This window comes from Myxocyprinus asiaticus, chromosome 36 (assembly GCF_019703515.2).
Source record: "Myxocyprinus asiaticus isolate MX2 ecotype Aquarium Trade chromosome 36, UBuf_Myxa_2, whole genome shotgun sequence".
Taxonomy (NCBI): Eukaryota; Metazoa; Chordata; class Actinopteri; order Cypriniformes; family Catostomidae; genus Myxocyprinus; species Myxocyprinus asiaticus.
This window is the reverse complement of record NC_059379.1, coordinates 6,020,457-6,044,753: the sequence shown is the minus strand read 5'-3', so window position 1 is coordinate 6,044,753 and position 24,297 is coordinate 6,020,457. Positions and strand designations below refer to the sequence as shown.

Below are 24,297 nucleotides of genomic sequence, written 5' to 3'. Positions count from 1 at the left end.
AGTGCAGCAGCATCAAACTCTTCAAAGTAAAACACTATCTTTGCTCCGCACAGTGAAAAAAATAATCGTTTTGTCATGCATTGCCTTCATTTAACACCAAGACAAGCTGATATTTCAAGACTAAAATCAACTTAAAGCAGCACTCTGAGGTAAGTTTTGGCTCTAATTCTAACACGGGCTTTTCTGTGTGAATGTGATGGTAATTTTCAGGGTGATTCTGTAACTGGGCTCTTATGACATCAGTTTTTAAGTGTACATTTTTAAATCAGTGCAGCAATATATCAGTGTGCTTTGTCCCACGTCCCGCATGTCATGAGCAGTATTTACGCATTTATCCTGCGCCCTCGCGGGGGTACTGGAAACTATCACAGCTACTTCAGGCGGATTAACTATAAATCCATGTAAACATCCAAGTTAAGTGTAAATAAATGCCTCTGCTCTGCTGTTCGCGTGATTGACAACTGGAGTGCGAACAGACAGAATTTCTGCGCGTGCACAGAGAGGGGCGCGAGGCGATCATACGGCAAAGAGAGTGTCTGTGTCCGAAATTATTTCCTATATAGTGAATGGCAGTTAGTGCACTATATCTCAGCAGTGAGTGAACAAAATGTGTGAGTGAATTCAGACACTGACGTATACACAAAGCATCGGATCTCTGGAGCTGTCACAGAAACAACATCACATACGAACTTTTAAAATACTTGGGCCTTACTTGTTATTCTTATTAAATAATATATTATACAATAAATCTTCATTCTGTTTGTCATTTTTAATATATACTGTGTGTTAATATAAAGAGTAAACACATTTGATCAAATAAAGAGTACATTTTAAAATGTATCTGTATGTTTTGCCTCTCTATATGTTATATTATTTTTATCAAGTAATGATTTGTCAAAAAGTAATTTAATACATTCAGCATGAAAGAAAACATTGCAGGAGTGAAGGAAGCAGTAAACTCCCAGCTCGTATGTCTTTCCCGTGGTGGATTGTGGGCAATTAACCATCGTCGAGTGTACATCAAATGTACACTCTAAATTAGAGTGCATTGTGGGTAATAATGAGTGAACAAATGTAAGGTACGAGTGGCTCACTCAGAATTCAGACAATCCTACAAAATGGTGGACACTCGAAATAGTGTACTGTATAGTGGATAGGGGGTGGTTTCAGACACAGCGAGTGTTCCACGACAGGGGTTGGTGCCCTACCCAGGCTGCGTACTCTGCATTTAGAGAGCGGTGGTACTGCTGTAAAGAACTAATGATCTAAATTCTATCGACACTGAAAACTGTAACTATACTGAAATAAGAATCCACACAGGACTTTAAAATCTATGAAATAGTGAAAGAAGGCATTAATAAAGCATGATCTTGCTTTGGTTTATATTTCAGCATTATAATGTCCTTTGGAAAATGTTCACATTTTCATCGTAATATTTACTAGAAATGTTTCCAAACCTCTCCTCTTATTGACAAATTCATCCAGGTCTGCCAAGAGCCCTTAAAGGGATAGTTCACCCACAAATTAAAATTCTCATTATTTACTCACCCTCATGCCACCCCAGATGTTTATGACTTTCTTTCTTCAGCTGAACTCAAATGAAGAATTTCTCAGCTCTGTATGTCCATACAATGCAAGTGAATGGGTGGCAACATTTTAAAGCTAAACAAAATCGCATAAATCAGCATAAAAGTAATCCATAAGACTCCAGTGGTTAAATCAATATCTTCAGAAGCGATGTGATATGAGAATGTGTGGATGAGAAACAGAGAAACAGATCACTTTCACATACTTCTTCTTGTGTTTTTGGTGATTCACATTCTTCTCTGCATATCACCCCCTGCAGGGCAGGGAGAAGAATGTCTAGCAAAAAATGACTAATATTGATCATCTCACCCACACCTATGATATCAGTTCTGAAGACATGGATTAACGACTGGAGTCTTATGGATTACTTTTATGCTGCCATTATGTGCTTTTTGGAGCATCAAAACTTTGGCCTACAGAGCTAAAATATTCTTCTAAAAATCTTAATTTGTGTTCTGCAGAAGAAAGGAAGTCATACACATCTGGGATGGCATGAGGGTGAGTAAATGATGAGAGAATTTTTAATTTTGGGCTGAACTATCCCTTTTAATTGATAACTCAGCCATCATTTAATATTCTGTCATCATTTCCCTACCCTCATGTTGTTCCAAACCAGTGTGACACTTTGTATTATGTGGAACACAAAATATGTTAGACAGAAAGTTAGGGACTGACAGTCTCGGTCACCATTCACTTTCAAAATACGGAGGAAAAAAACATTCACTGAAAGTAAATAATGACTCAGGCAAATATTCTGTCTAATATCAACTTCGTGTTGCATGGAAGAAAGAAAGTAATACAGGTTTGGAACAACATGATGGTGAATGATGGCATAATTTCCATTAATAATAATAATAATAATTCTGTAATACATGTTAAATGTGTATTATGTATTGGAATATAGGGGAGTTAACAACCATTATGTAATTTGTGAAAGTAACGAGTTACTCACTACTTGAGCACTCTTTTAATTGGATACTTTCTTACTCTTACTCAAGTAATTATTTATGTTAGTACTTTTACTTCTACTTGAGTAGTTTTTTTTATTTTTTTTTTATTTATTTATTTTTTTTAAGTAATTGTACTTTTACTTGAGTACAGTTTCTGGCTACTCTATCCACCTCTGCTTTTGGTGTGTAGCTTGTTGAGTAGTTGGTACCTTAGCTAGCTAAATGTTTTGAGTAGCTTGCCCAACACTGATGGGTGTCTTGTTTTTAAAATGATGTGTAAAGTTAAAACTTTTTAAAAATGTGTTCTGTTCCATTCTGTTGCAATCCATCTAGATTTTTAAATGCAAAAACTTATTCTGTGTGTGTGCCCCCTAAGGCTAGGGTGTATTTCATTTCCCCACATGCCATTCTATCTCGTGCACTGTAGAGTGCTCAGCCTTTCAAAAGTATACTCTTTTGACGGCAAGCTCATAAGGACGCGTTTAACGCACATGTACTACAACTGCTTTGTGATACTCTCTTAGTAGTCAATGGCAGGCACATGTGCAAACAACATGCACATACACAGACTATAGAATTCGGACTGGACGCGGCCAGTCCACGTGTACTGTTAATTTCTAAATTTGCAGAAAAAACTGAAGTGTGCTATAGCCATAAGACTGTTTAAAGTCTCTTTAGACTTTAAAGGCTTTCCATATACAGCTGTTATTATTATCAGACTTTGAAATTAATATCAAAATAGGAATCAAAAAGGAAAGTACTATATGGCAAATACAACAATCATAAACAGATACCCAGTATCAACAGTATTTGTTCAAGATCCAATATGACAGCCGAAGCTAAAGTATAAAATAAAATGCATTGTCACTTTAAAACCTGTCCTTGAGCTGCCCTGTGGAACTAAAGCAGATTTACTGTTCACAAATTGATTCAATAAACGTTCTTAAACAGCTACTGTGACACTGTTAGAGGTGGCACTGCTATATCCCAGTGTCACCCTTTCATTCTCTTTGTGTCTCTCTCTCTCTCTCTGAATCTTAGATCGATTCAGCAAGTCATCTCCACGTACTTTACTGTCTCTTTACTGATTGTTACACAATGACACCACAGGAAGCTGGTTAAGTTGTCTGTGCGCAGACTGCCTTCTATCTACACAAATATGGAAATGTGTGAAGACTAATCATTATTCAGGGTACTCAAGCGTACACTAATGCATAGAAAACAGAGAGACAGTCAGAGTGAGAAAGGAAGGGAGAGAGACAGGGACGAACTTTCCCCATAGACATTGCCTGGAAGAAAATACAGTATTATTGCTCAGAGATTACTCTTTCATAGCTCAAGAGACTTACTGGAGTCGTAACTTATGTTTAATTTAAGCATCTTTGTCTTAAATGTCTCAGATGTTTCTTCAAAAAAATCTTCAGGACAAAATAAAAATAGACACATATGAGTCAATTGTTCGTGTACAGCAAGAATCGAATGGTATGAAATGAGCATGGATTGTATACATTAGCACTGATCATTCGGCAATTGGAAGCATTTTGTGATAAATTAGTTTATATTGAGATCTCTTTTAATTTTAGATGTTTGTATTTTGCCAGCTCTGAGGACTGTCTAAGACATTTTTGAGTTCTAATTTAAAACCTTATGGGACATTTGTCTTTTTCTCAGGAGGAAATTCTGAAAAGTTTGATAGTTAAAAGGAATAGGAATAGAAATTGTATTTCTAGGTGAACCATTCCTTTAAGCGAAAGTCTCTTTTCGTTCTACATTTAATCCCATCGCTTTCTAGAAGAACCAATTCAGATATTAAAGAGATCTATTTTGTGATTTTTATTTCTTATGGGTTGTGTCAATGAGATAAAAAAGAAAAAGAAAAAAAAAAGTAATTTTTGTGAGATAATGTGCATGAGATAATTTTTTTATTCTATTGTCTGTTAAGTATTGTCTGTATACGAATACATTTATTGGAAATGAGATAATGAGTTAAGCAAAAGCACAGAAAGATTTCTATATTTGTATCCTATGAGGATAAAAAAACAACCCCTATTCAATTAAATATGGATGCCAGAAAAAAGTAGATGCAGAAGTATGTGAATTGAAGTATGTAACTTTCTGAGCCTTTAGATTGACTGAAAATATCATTTTCTGTTCAGATTGATAAAACGGTGACAGTAATGCACCTTTGAAATGCTTTTGTGAACTTTCAAACCGCAGACAAGGCCGAAAACAGTTTTTTAGTGTGTTCTGACATGGTTGATGAAGTGCTACAGGGGTATTGCCTGACAGCACCAATTGAAATCGCATAAATTTAAAATAAAGCCTTATCAGGTTGCTTTTGTCTGCCTTTATTAGTATATATGCACGACTGGCTATGTAGAGCACTGATTGGCTAACTCGCTACGCCAGGATGGATTAAGATGCCCCCGAGCCCTCTGCCCACCGCCAAGCTCTGTACTCAAATGTTTTGCCACAATTGAACACAGTTTACGACGTCAACAAAATATGCTAATCCGCAACGATAAAATGCCATTAAGAGCAAGCTGTTATGAGGGATTTAATTTGACATGAGTGTGCAGAAGGCAAGGTCCCAAGATCGTTAGTGCAGCTAACTCCCTCATATTTAATTACCACCGCCTCTATCACAGGGACTGGTAAAATATGGCCATGATGTGAAATGACCCTTAATTAGATCGAGAAAGACTCAAGACAATTAAACCTTCAGCCCATTCATTTGTTTGTGTGTGTGTGTGTGTGTGTGTGTGTGTGTGTGTGTGTGTGTGTGTGAATGTGTCTTTATTCCTTCTCTTTGCTTAATTAATACTTGCAGACGCTTGCAGTAGTCCAGGAAAGGCTCCCGTGAGGGATGACAAACTCTCTAAGATGACAGATTCTGCATTCAAACCGGTCTTTATTTTGTTTGCATGTTTTGCTGCTGAGATACAGGGATTGCTGTTCTGTTGGCATCGTCAGTTTTTAGGGGTCAAAGCACGACGTGATAAGAGTAATCACCTCATCAACGGTCCACAAAGCAATTTAATAATTAGCATACCATGGGTAAACAAGTGAAACAGGATTAAGAAAATGTATTACACGACTCTCTGGAATACTTGATTCTGATTGGTTAACCACGGCGTACTGCGTTCAGTGTTTGTTGATAATTACCGCTAAAAGGTATAATTGACTTTAGTCCCAAGATAATATTGCAATTCTTGTTTAGTATATTGCTATCAAGAGTGTGATATTATTGCTCTCTTTTACTGACTATTTCTTGTTCCTCTTTATTGGACATCGGTGCTTTGCAGAAGTGCAGAACTCCACGTAGAGTCGAAGAGGTAACGTAGAGCATACTGGTTATTTTTATTTATGTATTTATTTACAGGTGCATCTCAATAAATTAGAATGTCGTGGAAAAGTTCATTTATTTCAGTAATTCAACTCAAATTGTGAAACTCGTGTATTAAATAAATTCAATGCACACAGACTGAAGTAGTTTAAGTCTTTGGTTCTTTTAATTGTGATGATTTTGGCTCACATTTAACAAAAACCCACCAATTCACTATCTCAAAAAATTAGAATATGGTGACATGCCAATCAGCTAATCAACTCAAAACACCTGAAGAGGTTTCCTGAGCCTTCAAAATGGTCTCTCAGTTTGGTTCACTAGGCTACATAATCTGCTGATCTGACAGTTGTCCAGAAGACAATCATTGACACCCTTCACAAGGAGGGTAAGCCACAAACATTCATTGCCAAAGAAGCTGGCTGTTCACAGAGTGCTGTATCCAAGCATGTTAACAGAAAGTTGAGTGGAAGGAAAAAGTGTGGAAGAAAAAGATGCACAACCAACCGAGAGAACCGCAGCCTTATGATTGTCAAGCAAAATCGATTCAAGAATTTGGGTGAACTTCACAAGGAATGGACTGAGGCTGGGGTCAAGGCATCAAGAGCCACCACACACAGACGTGTCAAGGAATTTGGCTACAGTTGTCGTATTCCTCTTTTTAAGCCACTCCTGAACCACAGACAACGTCAGAGGTGTCTTACCTGGGCTAAGGAGAAGAAGAACTGGACTGTTGCCCAGTGATCCAAAGTCCTCTTTTCAGATGAGAGCAATTTTTGTATTTCATTTGGAAACCAAGGTCCTAGAGTCTGGAGGAAGGGTGGAGAAGCTCATAGCCCAAGTTGCTTGAAGTCCAGTGTTAAGTTTCCACAGTCTGTGATGATTTGGGGTGCAATGTCATCTGCTGGTGTTGGTCCATTGTGTTTTTTGAAAACCAAAGTCACTGCACCCGTTTACCAAGAAATTTTGGAGCACTTCATGCTTCCTTCTGCTGACTAGCTTTTTAAAGATGCTGATTTCATTTTCCAGCAGGATTTGGCACCTGCCCACACTGCCAAAAGCACCAAAAGTTGGTTAAATGACCATGGTGTTGGTGTGCTTGACTGGCCAGCAAACTCACCAGACCTGAACCCCATAGAGAATCTAGGGGGTATTGTCAAGTGGAAAATGAGAAACAAGAGACCAAAAAATGCAGATGAGCTGAAGGCCACTGTCAAAGAAACCTGGGCTTCCATACCACCTCAGCAGTGCCACAAACTGATCACCTCCATGCCACGCCGAATTGAGGCAGTAATTAAAGCAAAAGGAGCCCCTACCAAGTATTGAGTACATATACAGTAAATGAACATACTTTCCAGAAGGCCAACAATTCACTAAAAATGTTTTTTTTTTATTGGTCTTGTGATGTATTCTAATTTTTTGAGATAGTGAATTGGTGGGTTTTTGTTAAATGTGAGCCAAAATCATCACAATTAAAAGAACCAAAGACTTAAACTACTTCAGTCTGTGTGCACTGAATTTATTTAATACACGAGTTTCACAATTTGAGTTGAATTACTGAAATAAATGAACTTTTCCACGACATTCTAATTTATTGAGATGCACCTGTATTTTTCCCCAACAAAGTATTAATGCAAAATGTGTAACAAATATATTGATTCTTGGTGTTAGAATATTAATAAAGTATTGTGAGGTAAAATATTTCGATACTTTAAAATATTGATAATTTCTCTGCCTCGAAGTCAAAAATGCATTTATAATTACTGATAAACTATATAACTGACAATTGTCCCATGATAATATTGTAATTATGTGGATTGCGATTAAAAATATTTTACTCATTACAGTATTTGAGTAAATGTTCAAATTTTGTAACTTTATATATATATATATATATATATATATATATATATATATATATATATATATATATATATATGTGTGTGTGTGTGTGTGTGTGTGTTCCACACACACAAGACGGTGACTCTCAAATCAATATAATTCAAGGTGCTCTCAGTCATTGTTTTCCTCATTACAAAGTTTTACTCAATGAAATCAACAGTTATTTTAAAATATATGTATAAAATTGATCACTCACATGAAAAAGTTGTTTTATTCCGCATGGGCAGGGTCTGTCTATTTTTCTGTCTGTCTTTTTCTATCTTTTTGGAGGAGGTATGGCACAGGGATTTACATACAACACTTTTTAGCTGGTCAGGCTGGGAGACCAACTAAGACCATCCTGAACAGCCAAGACCATCCTGACCATCTAAGACCAACTACGACCACCTTGACCAGCTAAGATCAGCATGACCAGCCTAACCAGCTAAGACCAGCTAAAAAAGGGTTCAAAACTCCTTTAAAACCAGCCTGATCAGCTATGACCAGGCTGGGCGACCAGCTGGGTGACCAGGTCTTTTCAGGCTTGGCGACCAGGCTGGGCGACCAGGTCTTTTCAGCAGGGGAGCGTTTAATGTTTATTTCTGTGGCTTTGCAATATAAATATCATGAAATATACATACAATAATATGATAGCATACCATCCACGTTTTTATAGGCATAAAACGCAACACTCAATTTTATACAATATGCAATGGGGGTCCCAGCTCCGTCTCTCTACCCACCAAGGAATCCTTGGCCTGAAAATGGTTGAAGACCCCTCTGTCCCTCTGAAACACAGTATTGTGATTTCCAAATGGTAGCGCAACCATTTTCAATTGGTATAATAATAAGAAAATTTTCTTGAGTACCAAATTAGCCCTTTAGAATGTTTTTGTAAGGAATAGGTGACACAGTATATGTTTGCCATCACGGGTAAATATATATATTTTTTAATAAATATAACAATTATTTCAAACCGTAATAATATTGGCAATTAATTATTTTTTCACCCAATTTGGAATGCCCAATTCCCAATGTGCTTTTAAGTCCTCAGGATCGTGTAGTTATTTGCCTCAATTTGGGTGGCGGAGAACGAATCCCAGTTGCCTCCACATCTGAGACTGTAAACCCACGCATCTTATCACGTGGCTTGTTGAGTGCGTTGCCACAGAGACATAGCGTGTGTGGACGCTTCACACCATCCACCGCGGCATCCACGCTCAACTCACCAAGCGCCGCACCAAGAACGAACCACATTATAGCGACCACGAGGAGGTTACCCCATGTGACTCTAACCTCCCTAGGAACTGGGCCAATTTGGTTGCTTAGGAGACCTGGCTGGAATCACTCAGTACGCCCTGGGATTCGAACTAGTGAACTCCAGGGGTGGTAGCCAACGTCTTTTACCACTGAGCTACCTGGCCCCCTTTGACAGTATTTTTGATCAATTTAATGCATAATGGTGAAAGGAAGCATACGTTTTTTTCAAGAACAAAAATGTCTTTTGTGTCCTAAAAATGGAAGCGTGTATACTATATAAAATATAATTTTCATAAAGTAACTTGTAACATAATTACTTGAGTAGTTTTTCAGCAAACTACTTATTTACTCTTACTTGAGTCATAGTATTTCGTAGTATTTCTGCTTGTACTCAAGTGAATTATTTCTTCAGTAGCAGTACTTTTACTTAAGTAAAAAAATAAATTACACTTTCCATTACTGCTCACTTGTTTCTTGTTCATATTTGTTGCAGTGTTTTGTGCAACAAGTGCACAACTTCTTGCTTTACTTCATCATAGTGCCGTAGAAGTCACGTAGAGCATAGTGGTGAATTTCTTTTTCCTCCAAATTAATGTTAAAAGTGTAACCACAAATATTGATTCTTCGTATTAGAATATCAATAGATCAAAATATTTCTTGTTTTCCCACCTCTAGGCCAAATATTTGTGTATAATTACCACTAAACTTTGTAAATGACAGTTGTCCCAGGCAACCAGACTGATCAAACTATAAATTCGATAACAGTAGGTTGAAACTGTGCTGCTGAAATCGCTCTGTTTAATGAAATTCAAATCACTGCCCTCCAGTGGCCGAAGCTGGAAGTGTTGTTGAGAGTATGACACACACTTGAGTTCCAGTTTCCAGGTGAAATGTCCACAGAGTGGTGTTTTTAGTTGTAAATGATTTAAAACAGTCAACTGGAATGCATATTTTATTAACCAGGTCAAGTCAATTTATTTGTTTAGCGCTTTTCATAACAGGCATTGTTTCAAAGCAGCTGTACATGAAATTATGCTATAACAGAAAATGAATGAATATAATGCCAATATTAGTTATTTATTTATAGAACTATTATTGGTTAAAATTAGTAAACTAAGTAAGTGTTGTGGGTCAGTGGTGAAACAAAATGATTTTGTATGAACTATAATTTTAGTGTTAAAGACCTTGAAGTCAAGGAAATACATGTAGATGCACTGCCCTTTGATTTTGGCCAATGAGGGCTTTTGTTATTGGTTAATTCAAGTTTATATCAAGTTGAAATAGGTATCATTCAGTGAGGAGCATCACAGTCCGACTGAACTCCATCCTGAGCCCATGCTTCAGACAGTGACTCATGAAGAATCCCATGACTTTGAGTTTGCATCAATTCATCCTCTGTGAAGTCCATCTTAGAAGACTGAATTGAACTCTGGCTGGCACATGCTGCAGTTGGTCATCATCACTCAGCAACACAGTGGGAATCGGACATCAGGCAGGACTGGAAATGAATCTGGCAGGCTCTGTTTTAGACAGAGAATGAAATAGATTAAAATTAGCGTAGATGTCATTCACTTTAAAGCAGGCTTAAAGAATAAGAGAAGTGTTTTCGGTTCCGGCAGACCTAACTAAAGCAGCATAACTATGAATTGAGGGATAAATTAGGTGTATGCCTGGCTGAATAGATAAGTCCTTAGTCTAGACTTAAACTGAGAGAGCATGTTTGAGTTCTGAAACCTGATAGGAGGACTATTCCATAGTTTAGGAGTCAAATATGAAAATTGTCTCCCTCCTTTTGTGGATTTTGATATTCTCAGTATTGTTAACAGGCCGGAGTTTTGCGATCATAGTGAGCATGATGGATTATAGTGTGATAGAAGATCACTTAAGTACTTTGGAGCTAGACCATTTAAATCTTTGTAAGTAATTAGCAAAATGTTAAAATTAAAATGAAACTTAACAGGTAGCCAATGTCACGCCGATAAAATGGGACAAATATGATCATATTTTTAGTTAGCACTCTAGCTGCTGCATTTTGAACCAACTGAAGTTTATTTATTACACCTGCAGGACATCCACCTAGTAATGCATTACAAAAATAGTGTCTTGAGATCATGAACACATTCATTAATTTTTCGGCATCAGAAACAGATAGCATGTGTCGTAACTTAGCAAGATTCCTGAAGTGGAATAATGCATTTCTGAAAATATTTGAAATTTGTTTTTAAAAGATTTTAGATTGCTATAAAATATGATTTTTTTTTTTTTTTGCTGTAGAAATTGAAGTTACAGTACATTCATCAAGAGTCAGATTATATTTTAGCGTCTTCTTTTTTCTTTTTTTTTTTTTTTTTTAATAATTAGTACTTCTGTTTTATCGGAATTGAGTAGAAGGAAATTTCTAGCCATCCACTCTTTGATATGATTTATACACTCTGTTAATCTGGAAAAGTTTGAAATTTCATCAGGTTTCGAAGAAATATAAAGTTGGGTATTTTCAGAATAACTAATTCCATGGTTCCTGATAATGTCTCCCCGGGGGAGCATATATAAGGAGAAAAGCAGAGGCCGTAAACTGATACCTGTGGCACTCCATACTTTAATTTGATCTGACAGTTCCTCATTTACACAGACAAAGTGGTAGCAGTCAGAGAGATTGGACCTAAACCAAGCTAATGCCTATCCACAAATGCCAACATAATTCTCAAGCCTATCAAAGAGAATGCCATGATCTATGGTGTCGAAGGTAACACTTAGATCTAAGAGCACTAGAGGAGAAATGCAGCCGCGATCAGATGATAAGAGCAAGTCATTTGTAACTCTGATAAGTGTAGTCTCTGTACTATGATGGGCCTAAATCCTCACTGACATTCTTCATATATACCATTTCTCTGTTAAAATGAACATAGTTGGGAGGACACTACCTTTTCAAGTATTTTCGACATAAATGGTAGATTTGAAGTCGGTCTATAATTAGCTAATTCTCCTGGATCAAGCTGTGGTTTCTTGATACGTGGTTTGATAACTGCCAGTTTAAATTTTCTTGGGACGTGCCCTAAGGATAACGAGGAGTTACTAATATTAAGAAGAGGTTCTGAGATTACAGGAAACACCTCTTTTAGGAGTTTAGTCGGTATTGGTTCTAACATTCATGTTGTTGATTTTGATGTTTTGATCAATTTTGTTAGCTCTTTCTGACCTATAGCAGCGAAGGATTGAAGTTGCTTGTAGGGAATCCTTTTAGCCTTCTGGGGTGATGTGGCAGACAGATGCGTAATTTCAATTTAGTTTCTGATGGTTTCGATTTTATCAGTAAAGAAATTCATAAAGTCATTACTACTATGCTGCGATGGAATTTCTGGTTCAATCGACGTTTTATTCCTAACCAATTTGGCCACATTACTGAGTAAACACCTAGGATTGTTGTAGTTATTTATATGAATTTGCTTAAATATGAAGACCTGTCTGTAGTTAGAGACACTACCCTTCCATTCACCATGAAATACCTCTAATTTTGTATTCTTCCACTTACACTACATTTTCTGAGCTGCTTTCTTGAGAGCATGACCATTGTACCATGATGCAGGATTTATCTCTTTAACATTTTTTAATCGAAGGGGGGCGACACTATCTAGAGTGCTAGAGAAGACTGTATCAAGTTGTCCTGAACTTTTTGGCACACTGAGTATTTGAGACAAATCCTGAAGATTACCATCAATGGAGGTAAAATTGTAATGTTTGAGCAAAATAAATGCAACCTCTGACTCACGCTCACTCTCGTTTATGTCTATATGAATACTTCTTGGTTCCCACAAGATCAGAACCCGTGTCTCAGGGTTGCTTACACTAGAGGGAAATGTGTTGATGTCAGAAGTGATACAAAAAATGTCTTCTGCAGGAGGGCGCTTGTCAGTAGTTCAGGTAAATGGGGTTGATTTCAGGGTACATGAACTTTCAGAAGCAACATGCTGATTTCCCGCATGATAATGTTGATGCTGTGCTAGCGTGATGTCTCTAGTATCACTCCACAATATCTTTCTTTGACTCAAATCAATAGTTAATGTCCGTTGTTTTATGTATTTGTGTAGTAGCTGTGTAATAAGTGGGATAATGTACAGCCAGTCGGTCATTATCTCAAAATAAACCCCTTCAGGGTAATACAAGATCACCTGATCAACCTTTCAGGGTTTATTTTGCGATTATGACTGGCTGACTATTCATCATCCCTTACACAGTATATCACCTAATAAAATAAAGTCTTTCTTACAAGGTCCTTGGCTGAGTTATAACACCTGGAAGCAGTCTTTGTTTTTTTTTTAACTGTGTTGTTGTAAGTTTTTTCATCCTCTACATTGGGAGACTGTAATTCCTCATGGCTCACACGAACTGACATGTGTGTAACATGTATGATATATTTTGTTTGTGCAGGTGAGGGAACATTCAAGGTAGTGTAGCATTATATATTGTCAGACCTTGAAATAGTTTTGGTTGCTGTAAAGCAGTTTCTCTTTTGTAAAATGGACCTTGAAAAACTACAGGTTTGGCAATTCTGACACTCACATCCCTGCTGAAAATTCTTTTTTAAACCAATCTGGTTTTCTGGTCTTCGGTGGTCTAAGATGAACTAACTGGTCTCCACTCCTGGCCAAGCAGGTGTTTAGCTGGTTTAGCTTGTCTTCCAGCCTGTACAAGCTGGTCTTCAGATGGTTTAGCTGGTCTATGATCCTGGCCAAGCTGGTCATCAGCTGGTATTGCTGGTCTTCCAGTCTGACCAGCTTACAAGTCCCCAAAACCCCTTTAAAACCATCAAAGTAGGCAAACGTTTTGGAGACCAGCAAACCACCTTAGGCTGGTTTAAGTTTTTTTTGTTTTTGTTTTTTGTTTACTTTAATATATAAATGTTTTGTATCTTTTTCTAATTCTTTGTATAGGTTATATAAACCTTTTTGAGGAATTTCAACATAATATGTTCTAAAAGCACCTCCAGCCTTAAAACATGTCTGTTCTGCTCTGTCAATGTTACAGGTCCTGATGCTGACCAATACAAATAGTGTTTGAAAGTTTTATTCATATATAGTTATAAATGGATGCTGCTCTGACAGATTCAGGGAACCGTCTCCTTTTTGAATTGCTTGGGATAAAAAATGTTTTAAAAAAAGGTAGAAAAAAGAATTCAGGATAAATTCCAATCTTCCTTTGTGCCATTTCAGCTAAGATGCAAATGCTTGTCATCTAAGTGAATTCTCATTATAGTTTGAGAGGTAATTTAAAATAAAATGTGCCATTACACTTCTTCCCCTCTAGAAAGCATCTAGCATTCTCAACAATATCAGTCACGGCAGAGCAGTATTCGCTGGGCCATTCTGTGAGCAATCCATCTTGAATAGTAGTTTAAGCTACTTGGTTGCCTTATGTATTAGTGTGACAGAGACTTTCTTGCAGTACAGAAAACAAGCACTAAATAAAGTTAAAATAAATCATTGAGAACAAGTCCCATTTCAAATGCTTTACAGTTGTTATCATGAAACTGCCATCAATTTTTCTTCTAAACAGCTAAGATGTCTGTTCTCAGCAAAATGAACTCAAAAATCACAAGTGAGTGCCCCTTAATTCTAGTTTGTTTGTCCTCAACAGAAATTTGATTAAATGGAGAGTGAATGAAGACTTTGAATGTCTACTGCTTCTCAAAATTTTCTTCTGAGAAAAAGATCCCAGTTATTTCACGTTTAGATTTTCACAAATGGTGCTCAGATTAACTAAAATGCCAAAATCTGCAATCAAAAGTCAGAGATTACAATATAAACTCAAATATTTCTCATCAAATTCTAACCTGACCAAATTATCTTATCTATGCTATCCATATTCAACTCAACACAAATTTTTATTTATTTATTTATTTTATTTATTAGTTTTTTTTATTTTGTGCATGATTCAGCAGTGCATGTTATTCCAAATAAAACAAGCTTTGTCTTTGAACAAAGGTGCTACAACAACAATGACTTTTATTTACTTTCATACAAATCATGAGTAGAAGGTCAGATTATCAGTTCATAAACCCACTCAGTGGACATTAACCTCAGAACTGCTGTGGAACATAACATTATTTTGCTAAAATGTCACCACAGTCACATTACTTTCATGAGATCAGGCTGGAAACATCTCAGACATAGTTGATACTAAACAAAACATAACCGAGCACTCAGTTAAGTATCCTGAGCTATGAGAGAGCAACTTTTGAGCAATACAATTCTCATCTGGAATACATTTGCACTAAATAATTTGTTTGGTGCAGTGTTAACCAAATGGACCTGATTAGGAAAGTGCCGACCAGAGAAAATTAAAAGATTATTGAACCTCTTAGAAAAGAAATTCACATACACACACACACACACACAGACACACAAACATTGGTGCAGCTATCATTATGAGGACTCTCCATAGACATAATGATTTTTATACTGTATGAACTATAGATTCTATCCCCTAACCCTAACCCTACCCCTAAACCTAACCCTCACAAAAAACATTCTGCATTTTTACATTTTCAATAAAACATTGTTTAGTATTTTTTTTCTTTTAAGCAATTTAAATTAAGGGGACACTAGAAATGTCCTCATAAACCACATTTTTAGCATAATACCCTTGTAATTACCAGTTTGTAACCTAAAAAAAAGTCCTCATAAACCACTTAAACCAGCCCCCCCCCCCCCCCCCACACACACACACACATACATGCGCGCACACACACACACACACACACACAAACACACACACACGAACACACTGATTAAAAGCTCTTCAGAGCAAAAAAAAAGTTTAATCAAAGACAAGTCCACCTTACTAATTGTGAGTATAGTGCTCGTTTGTGACTGATGAGTTTATTTTACTCCCTGATCTCATTCTCCTTCACTCATCCTCCACATCACTCAATCTCTCATCCTCCCTCTCATTCATTCTGCCCTTCTGTCTCTCCCTCACAAGTCTCAAAGACTTCCTGTCCTTTCAATGAGGGGGTTGTTGTTTTCTCTCTCACGCCATCCATCCTAACTCCATATTAAAGGAATTGTTCATCCCAAGAAAATTATGTCATTATTTACTCACCCTTGTGTCATTCCAAACTTGTATGCTGTTATTTTTCCATAGAACACAAGAGGAAAAACATTGAAGAATATTCAAGCAGCTCTTTTTACATACAACAACATTCATAGTGATAATGTATTTCAAGATCCAAAAAGCACTTGAAAACACCAGAAAAGTAGTGCAAATGACTTGTGTGCTTGTATATAGCACACAAGTCATTTGTACTACTTTTATGGTGTTTTCAAGTGCTTTATCTTCTGAAGCTATACAATTGCTTTGAGTGACAAACAGACTGAAATATAAGTTATTCATCTTTTTTCCCCTCCACAGTAGTTCTCAAATCTGGTGGTGCCTTTTTTTTGTGTGTTTGCCAACTTAAGTGTGCTTTGTAGCATAACATTTTTTTTTTTTTTTTAAATGAGGTAACTGTTACTGGATTATTGTTGTGCTGTTTTCTCACTTTATTTACTGTATACTGTTGTTATAGAATAGAATGAATACTGTAGAATAGAAAAAAAAAAGTGTACTGATGAAACCAGCCTGATCTCATGTAAACATGATTATGGCAATTTTTTCTCAAAACGATATACGTGGTCCCTTAAACTAATTGAAACAGTTCCAAGGTGAAATGTCCACTGAGTGGTGCTCAAAGCGAGTAAAATTTTCTCCCAAACAAATGAGGTTTTTTTAACGTTAATGCTTTATCAAGTTTTAAATTAACAAGACCTACCTCGCCACCCTAAACCTAACCGATAGTGTTCAAAAAGCAAAGTGTGACAAGAAATAAACAGTTGTTGAAGCATCTGTGTCATTTTATGGTGCCTTTATGACACTTTCGGCTCACGGATTGACTCACATGCTCTTTGTAACGTGGCTTGGCAATGACAGGCAGACGAAGATGATGTGAAGAACCCAAGTGCAGTTTATTTATAAACATGAAATCCAAAAACCGTAAGAAAGGACCATGACAAACATGAGGGTTTAAATGCATGGACAAGTGTAACAAGACAACCAATGAACAGACAGAACTAAAAACAAGATAACAAGACTAATAAACTTAAACAAATGACAAACTAGAACTGATAACGAGTTAACAAGACAATAAACCAATGAAAACAAGACACATGAACATGGAGGGAAACAGGATATCACATAACCAGGAAACACATCTGACTATAGAATGGGAACTAGACTTCCAAAATGAAAGACATGAATACAAAACATGATCTAAAACACTTTAAATGTGACATATCCTTCCCCATAAGGGCAGCTCCCGATGCCCAAACAAAAACACATGGAGTTCGATAGGGAGTGGGGGGTGGCGGGATCCTTGAGGCGTGGCCTGGCAAGACAGGGCGTGGAGCATGGCCTGGCGAGACAGGGCGTGAAGCGTGGCCTGGCGAGACAGGGCATGGAGCCATGAGAGGCTCGAGGGGCGGAGCCATGGAAGGTGGAGCAGACTCAGGCGTGGCCGTGACATGGCGTGGAGCAGACTCGGGCGTGGCTGTGGCATGACGTGGAGCAGACTCAGGTGTGGTCGTGGCATGGCGTGGAGCAGACTCGGGCATGGCCGTGGCATGGCGTGGAGCAGACTCGGGCGTTGCCGTGGTATGGCGTGGAGCAGACTCGGGTGTGGCTGTGACATGGCATGGAGCAGGCTCGGGCGTGGCCGTGGCATGACGTAGAGCAGACTCGGGTATGGTCGTGGCATGGCGTGGAGCAGACTCGGGCGTGGCCATGGCACGGCGTGGAGCAAGGGAGCCGAAGATGCAGGTTTTGGCCCGGGGTTCCCACCATAATCCACTGTGTAAAGGGAACCGCAAAGTTCCAGAGCCTTCTCCACATATTCGTAGAGTGTCCAGTGAGGATCAGCGGGAGGCATTAGTTCCTTCAGTGCACTATTCAGACCGGTCTGGAAGAAAACCACCAGAGAGCAGTTTGGATAGTGCACTAAATTCGCTAGCTCCAAAAACTCATGGACGTGATCCTCAACTGGTCGGTCCCCTTGCTTAAGGAGCAGAATTTCGACAGCCGCTAGATCCATTTTTGGTCTGTCTTTCTGTAACGACTCAGGCGAGGATGGAGGATCTAATTGCGGCTTTTAATAAAACAAAGATAAACAAGGTAACTCAGAACATAAAGAAACAAAACACAGGGAACAAATGCACAGAGCACAGCATAATACATGTGAAGACCGACAAACTAACCAGGGGAAACAAGGGCTTAAATACACAAGGGAAAACAAGGAAAACCTGGGGAAACAATCAGGGAGATAAACTATAAAGGACTACAAAACTAACACAGGAATCAGGAACAAGGAAATAAACAAGAATTTCAACAAAAACAGGGAATACATGACACAAACACAGAAGAACCTTTGCCTTTCTTGTGTGAGAATAAAAGAAAAAGAGAATAAATTGATTTGCAGAGTTTACAAGGTTACAAGATTACTCTGGCCATTATTCAGAGGCAGCAGTCACTCCTGTTAATGGATGTTGCAGTACAAGTGTCAGGCTTTTGATTGAAGGTGTCGTTATGGAGGATATTCTTAGGGCAAGCAATGAAATCCAGAAGAGATGAGGCCGTAAATAAAAATACAAATCATAATCAGAAAATGCATTTATTTTAGTGTTTTACGCTGCAAAATGCACAATTCTTAATCAGTAGGCTATTTTGGTTGTGTTTTTCAGCAAAAATATGTAAACATCCTAAAAACAAGATACATTTACTTGAGAAGCAATTGTGTAAGATAAAACAAGTTTTCAGAGAATATACAGTATCTTGAATTTAACTTATTTTAATACAAGTTTAATTTAATTATCCTATTGGCAAATATTTTTTCTTGTTTAAATCTAATGAAGTTTATGATTACAACAAGAAGAAAAAAAAAAGATTTTGCAATGGAGTTAGAAAATTAATCTTCATTCAATATATATATATAGTTACAGTTTTGCTTCTGAACTAAATTACTCTTGTTTTAAAGGGTGTTTACATATTTTATATGGAAAATAAGACATACATACTGTATAAGAAAATGATCAGAGTATCACAGACCCATTGAAATGTTCTCTCTCATGTGAAGAGAGCTTGTTAAAGTGAAGGAGACATTTCTTTTCACAGGAGACTTTGTTATCCATGTCACGCTTGTTTGCCCTTTAATGGCCTGAAATATTTTGTACTTCCTTTGTTTGGAGGGCTTGACATCTTTGTATTTGATATAAGACTGGATTCCCTTTTACATGTGACACTTAAATTGAATTAATAAAGTTAATACAATGCACTCTGGTATCACTCCAAGAATGATTGCCCACCCTCTCTGGTCTCAGCTCTATTGACCTAACACCACATTTATTTCCTGCCATTAGTAAGGGCCTGACTGAGCGTCACTGGAGCCAGTGCTGAGACAGAGTGTGATATATTAGCTTGTGCCCAGCTAAGTCAGTGGCCAAATTAGAAGCCTGAATGCAGGTTAAGTTAAATTTATGTTCCCTTGAGGAGCGGTGACTCCGCTGAAGCAGAGTATAAGAGGAATGGGGTTGGATTCAGTGCTCCTGATGGTAAAGCATTTTTGATTTTGCTATGAATACTAATATTAATTTGTCATGTGGTGTAGGTACCCCAACAGTGCCCATTACCACTATGCCTTAACAGGAACAGGTGCAGAATTGTAAAATGTAAAATAAATATAAAAAATATTGAGGCCTGTATCTGATGCTTTATGAAGGTATTTTTCACATTGCACAAATTATTAAGACTTTTTTTTTTCAAAGCAAATATCTTTATATATATTATTATTATTATTATTATTATTATTATTATTATTATTATTATTATTATTATTTATTTATTTATTTATTTATTTTATTTTATTTTATTTTTATTTTTACCCCATGTGCAACTTTAAAATAATAATACAATAATGTATTAGATTTATGCTTAAAACATGAAAAACAATGGCAATGGGGAAATTACTCAAATTTAATTCATACTTGTTTCACAGAATATTAATATTTAATATTGCAGCTGAAATATTGAATATTTATTTAAATTGGTAATTAAATAAAAAAAATATAGAATATAACTATTTATAGAAAAATAGAATATAACTTAAATTGTAATTATTTCATGAAGTTTATTTTTATTTTTTATTTTTTTATTTTGCTTTAAGTACAAATCTCTCTCAATTTTGTCATATTTTTGCTTATATAAAAGTCAAAGTAAAAGTATATTTACGAAGATATATAAGTCTTTGTAAATGTATCTAAAAAATGTTTAGATAGTTTACTGAAAAATGGGTGTTTGCAGTTGTTTGCAGTTTACTTGTTTTAAGCATTAACCTCATTAAACTGAGTTTAAAATATGTGAGAAAAGGCAGATTGTTTTTAATGAATATTGTATATATTTAATTAAGTTTATTTTCTTCATTTTATATCATGTTTTAAGTTTAAGTCTCATGATTTTGTAAAAATGTTGTGTATATAAAATTGTATTTATATTTATTCTCAGAAAAAAAAAACATCTTTTGTAAACATGTATTTACAGACAAAAATACTTAATAAAATATGTTTTGGAGTTTACTTGTTTAAACCTCATTTAATTGAGCTTAAAATACATGATCTTGAAAAAACTGCCAGAATATTAGAATTATTTTTAAGAGAATATATTGAATGTAGTTTATTTTTCTTGATTCTTAACTGGTTTTAAGCATAAACCTCTCTCGATTTTGTTAGAATTTGCTTATATAATGACTAATTAAATGTATATCTATATAAGTAATTCTAGTACATTCATCTTAAGGATGTTGATGTTTTTTTTTTTTTTTCCTTTCTTTTTTTTTTTTTTAATTATTTTTATTTTGCAGTTTACTTGTTTAAAGCCTAAACCTCATTAAATTGAGCTTAACATAAGTGAGAAAAAAATGCCAAACAACATCTATTGAAGATACTTTCTTTAAAATTAGTTGATAAAAACAGTTTAACTGTAAATGATTGGTACAGATTGGTACAACGATTGGTACAGATTTGCTTTGGCTGCTACTGAATTCTTCTGAGTTTTTTTTTTTTACGGCCTTCTAGCATAAAGTCTCATTAATGTGCACCATCCCTGATTCCATTCTGATTGAAGAGACTGTAGCCTCAGTCTGAGCTCTGACCCTTCAGCTAATTACTGACTGCTCGCATGAGCACTCTGTTTACAGACAAAACGGACAGTTCACTCTCACAGACGACCCGGCCGTGCAATCAGCCCCCACTTTCCTTTAATTGCAGATTCATTTTTGCAGCGCTGTTTGTATTTCCACCAAGCATGGCTCACACATTTCTTGGCCTTAAACAGTCACATATCACAGCAAATGGGTTTTCACCACTTTGTGTAGTTATTTGATTGATGTGCTGATGTCACTTGCATTATTTTTCTCTGGTAATTTTCCATCGACTGCAAAGAAAATAATGTGGCCTTGTAATACCTTTTTATAACATTGTTACTTCATAATCAGTAACTGAGATCTTGTTTACGTGCTGTTAATGTGTTGGTGATATTAGGCAGAATGACAGCCTCAGTGACCATTCACTTTCATTGCATCTTTCTTCCATGCAACATCTCCTTTTGTGTTTCATGGAAGAAATAAATTCATACAGGTTTGGAACGACATGAGGGTGATTTAAATAATGACAGAATTGTCATTTTTTGGTCAACCGTCCCTTTAAGTGCTTGAGGAATATCCAAATGTTTTTGTTTACTTTAATCTGTGGTCGTTAAACTGAGCTAGAGTGGATCCGAATCCAACACTCATTGGAAAGTGCCAATAAAACACCCAGGAGAACTGGGCTTTCAGTGTGTTGAGTGGTCTGTCAATGTTTTGCCTTATCACAAAACCAATGAGCCTTGAGGCACCATGCAATGAGCAGACAGCCAAGACACCAGCACATCAGTTTCCCATGGGTTCACATTGGGCTGTCTTCCTGAGATGTTCACTGTTCTTGTCATATTTTGCTTGAACAATGACATTATTTTTATGTATTGCTCATTTAAATGTATAGTTCACATGACAGCTTAGTGTGAGTGACAGGCTTAAATTTACAGTAAATCATTATTCACTGACAGTCTTTCCTTCCATTGAGCTCTTAAGCAGAGTCAACTCAAGGGGGGTATGCATATTCTGCTTACTTGACCAAAATTGATGTGTCTCTACAAAATTAATATGTTCTTATCATCTTATATCGGATTGCTGTCCATCTCAAATGGGTCTTGGAGGGCATTTATACTTGGTCTTTTCAAGATTGGATAACTATCTGATGAGAAAAAAAAAAAAAAATGCATGAAATGACCAAGTTTAAATACTCACTAGAAGTACATCTTATTTTAAGGCTGGTTAGATATTTTTACAAAATAAATTGAAATACATAAAAAATTAAGAATTAATATTAACGAATGATTTTTGCAGTCTTTACAAACTTGTTTCAAAGCAATAATTATTTTTGCAATGCTGATTGGTGCTGCTAGTGGTGCAGAAATTACACACTGAACCTTTAAGCACCTTCATGCCTGTATGGAGCTAACAAGTTAAATAAATGGTTTCTAGCTCAAGGGTTTGTGGGGGGATTTTATGCTAAATGAAGCTTGATTGTTGAATGCATCGATACATATCAGTTGTCACACACCTCTTTTTGTCTGTCATTTCAGCTTCATTCAAATTCAGACAAAGGCGATGGCTCAGTACGGTACATCCTGAGTGGGGAAGGTGCGGGAACTATCTTCATCATCAACGAGGTTACGGGAGACATCCACGCAACCAAGAGTCTAGACCGAGAAAAGAAGTCACATTATGTTCTTCACGCTCAGGCCATCAACCGCAATACAAACAAACCCCTGGAGCCGGAGTCAGAGTTCATCATCAAAGTTCAGGATATTAACGACAACGCCCCCAAATTCCCAGACGGACCCTTTGTCACATCTGTGCCTGAGATGGTGGAAGTTGGTGAGATGATCTTGTTTTTCTATAAAATGCAAGCAAGCACTCAAGCATTACTATTGCCAATTTGTTTAGGGATTTGAACAAACCCATAACCCTAAATATTATACTTTGGTGCCTAACACCAACACTGAAATCAAATTTGGAATTTTATGGATTTTAGTGCATGTCTGTAAGTTTTGAAGCTGTCTATATGCAAGTGTACTCCTAAACATAGACAAATCACTTTCAGCATATACAGGTATAAGCAAGTAGTCATTATATGTTATACGTAATGCTGGGGAAGCTACTTTGAAACTGTTGCTTCAACATGCTTCAAGCTTCTCAAATGTAAACTAGTTTAACTACAGTCAAGCTACTCTTTTTTTAAAAAAGCAGTTAGCAACACTACAAGCTACTAACAAAAAGTAGCTAACTACACTGAAGCTATTTAAAGAAGAATGTTTTTATTTATTTTTTTAGGTATATGACAGTCGGATGATATTATTTTATTCTTCATTCAGTTTTAATGTGGAATTCAATAGGATCACTTGATAGTTAGATATTTAATTAGGTGACATTCCCTTATGAAAATTAACTTTGGTTTTACTGCAGTAACCATAGTTTAACCATTGTATTTGTAGTAAAACCATAGTAACTTTTCATTTTATTATGCACTACTAAAAAAAAAAAAAAAAAAAAAAAAAAAATATTTCAGAAAATGAGGCTTGTTACTTGAAAAAGCTACACTATTGTGAAAATAGCTGAGCTGTTGTATAGCTGCTGAAACATGTAGTTCAGTTAGTAATGTCGCTACTTTTAGTTAACTCCTCCTCAGCACTGGCCATACAGTCTTTCTCTTCCAGTAAAGAGCAACAAAAATATTGATAACTCATCTTGCACTAAAAAGACACTTTTCAATCAAATGCTCTCAAGAATGAGAAGGAGTCCTTCCCCCTAAATTCACCCTGCCATAAAGTAGCAAGTAGCAAATCATGGTTCATGGCTGTGATGTAACTTAAGCCTATTGGCTATAAAAAGGGGGTACGGGGGGAGCCCATTGTCATGTCCCACCCAAACCTTCTGTTTCAGTAGGGAATTCATCAAGAAAGGTAAGAAAACTGTGCTTGTTCTGTAACATCAGAACCAAAGTTCTCTTGGAAGTCCACACCCATTTTACATAATTTTTCTATCAGGAAAAGTGAATTTCATACACATGAACGCTCCCGTAGAAGAGTTATGTACCTGTG

At 36.5% G+C, this 24,297-nt stretch overlaps 1 protein-coding gene across 2 annotated transcripts in view; it reads left to right on the top strand.

Moving 5' to 3' along the window:
- Positions 1-24,297, top strand: part of LOC127427317 (cadherin-18-like) — a 286,332-nt gene that overhangs the window by 199,263 nt on the left and 62,772 nt on the right. For both annotated transcript variants that reach the window (XM_051674864.1, XM_051674863.1), the window contains one exon: positions 22,780-23,074. In XM_051674864.1, the coding sequence (XP_051530824.1) occupies positions 22,780-23,074 (295 nt within the window). The remainder of the gene's footprint in view (positions 1-22,779; positions 23,075-24,297) is intronic.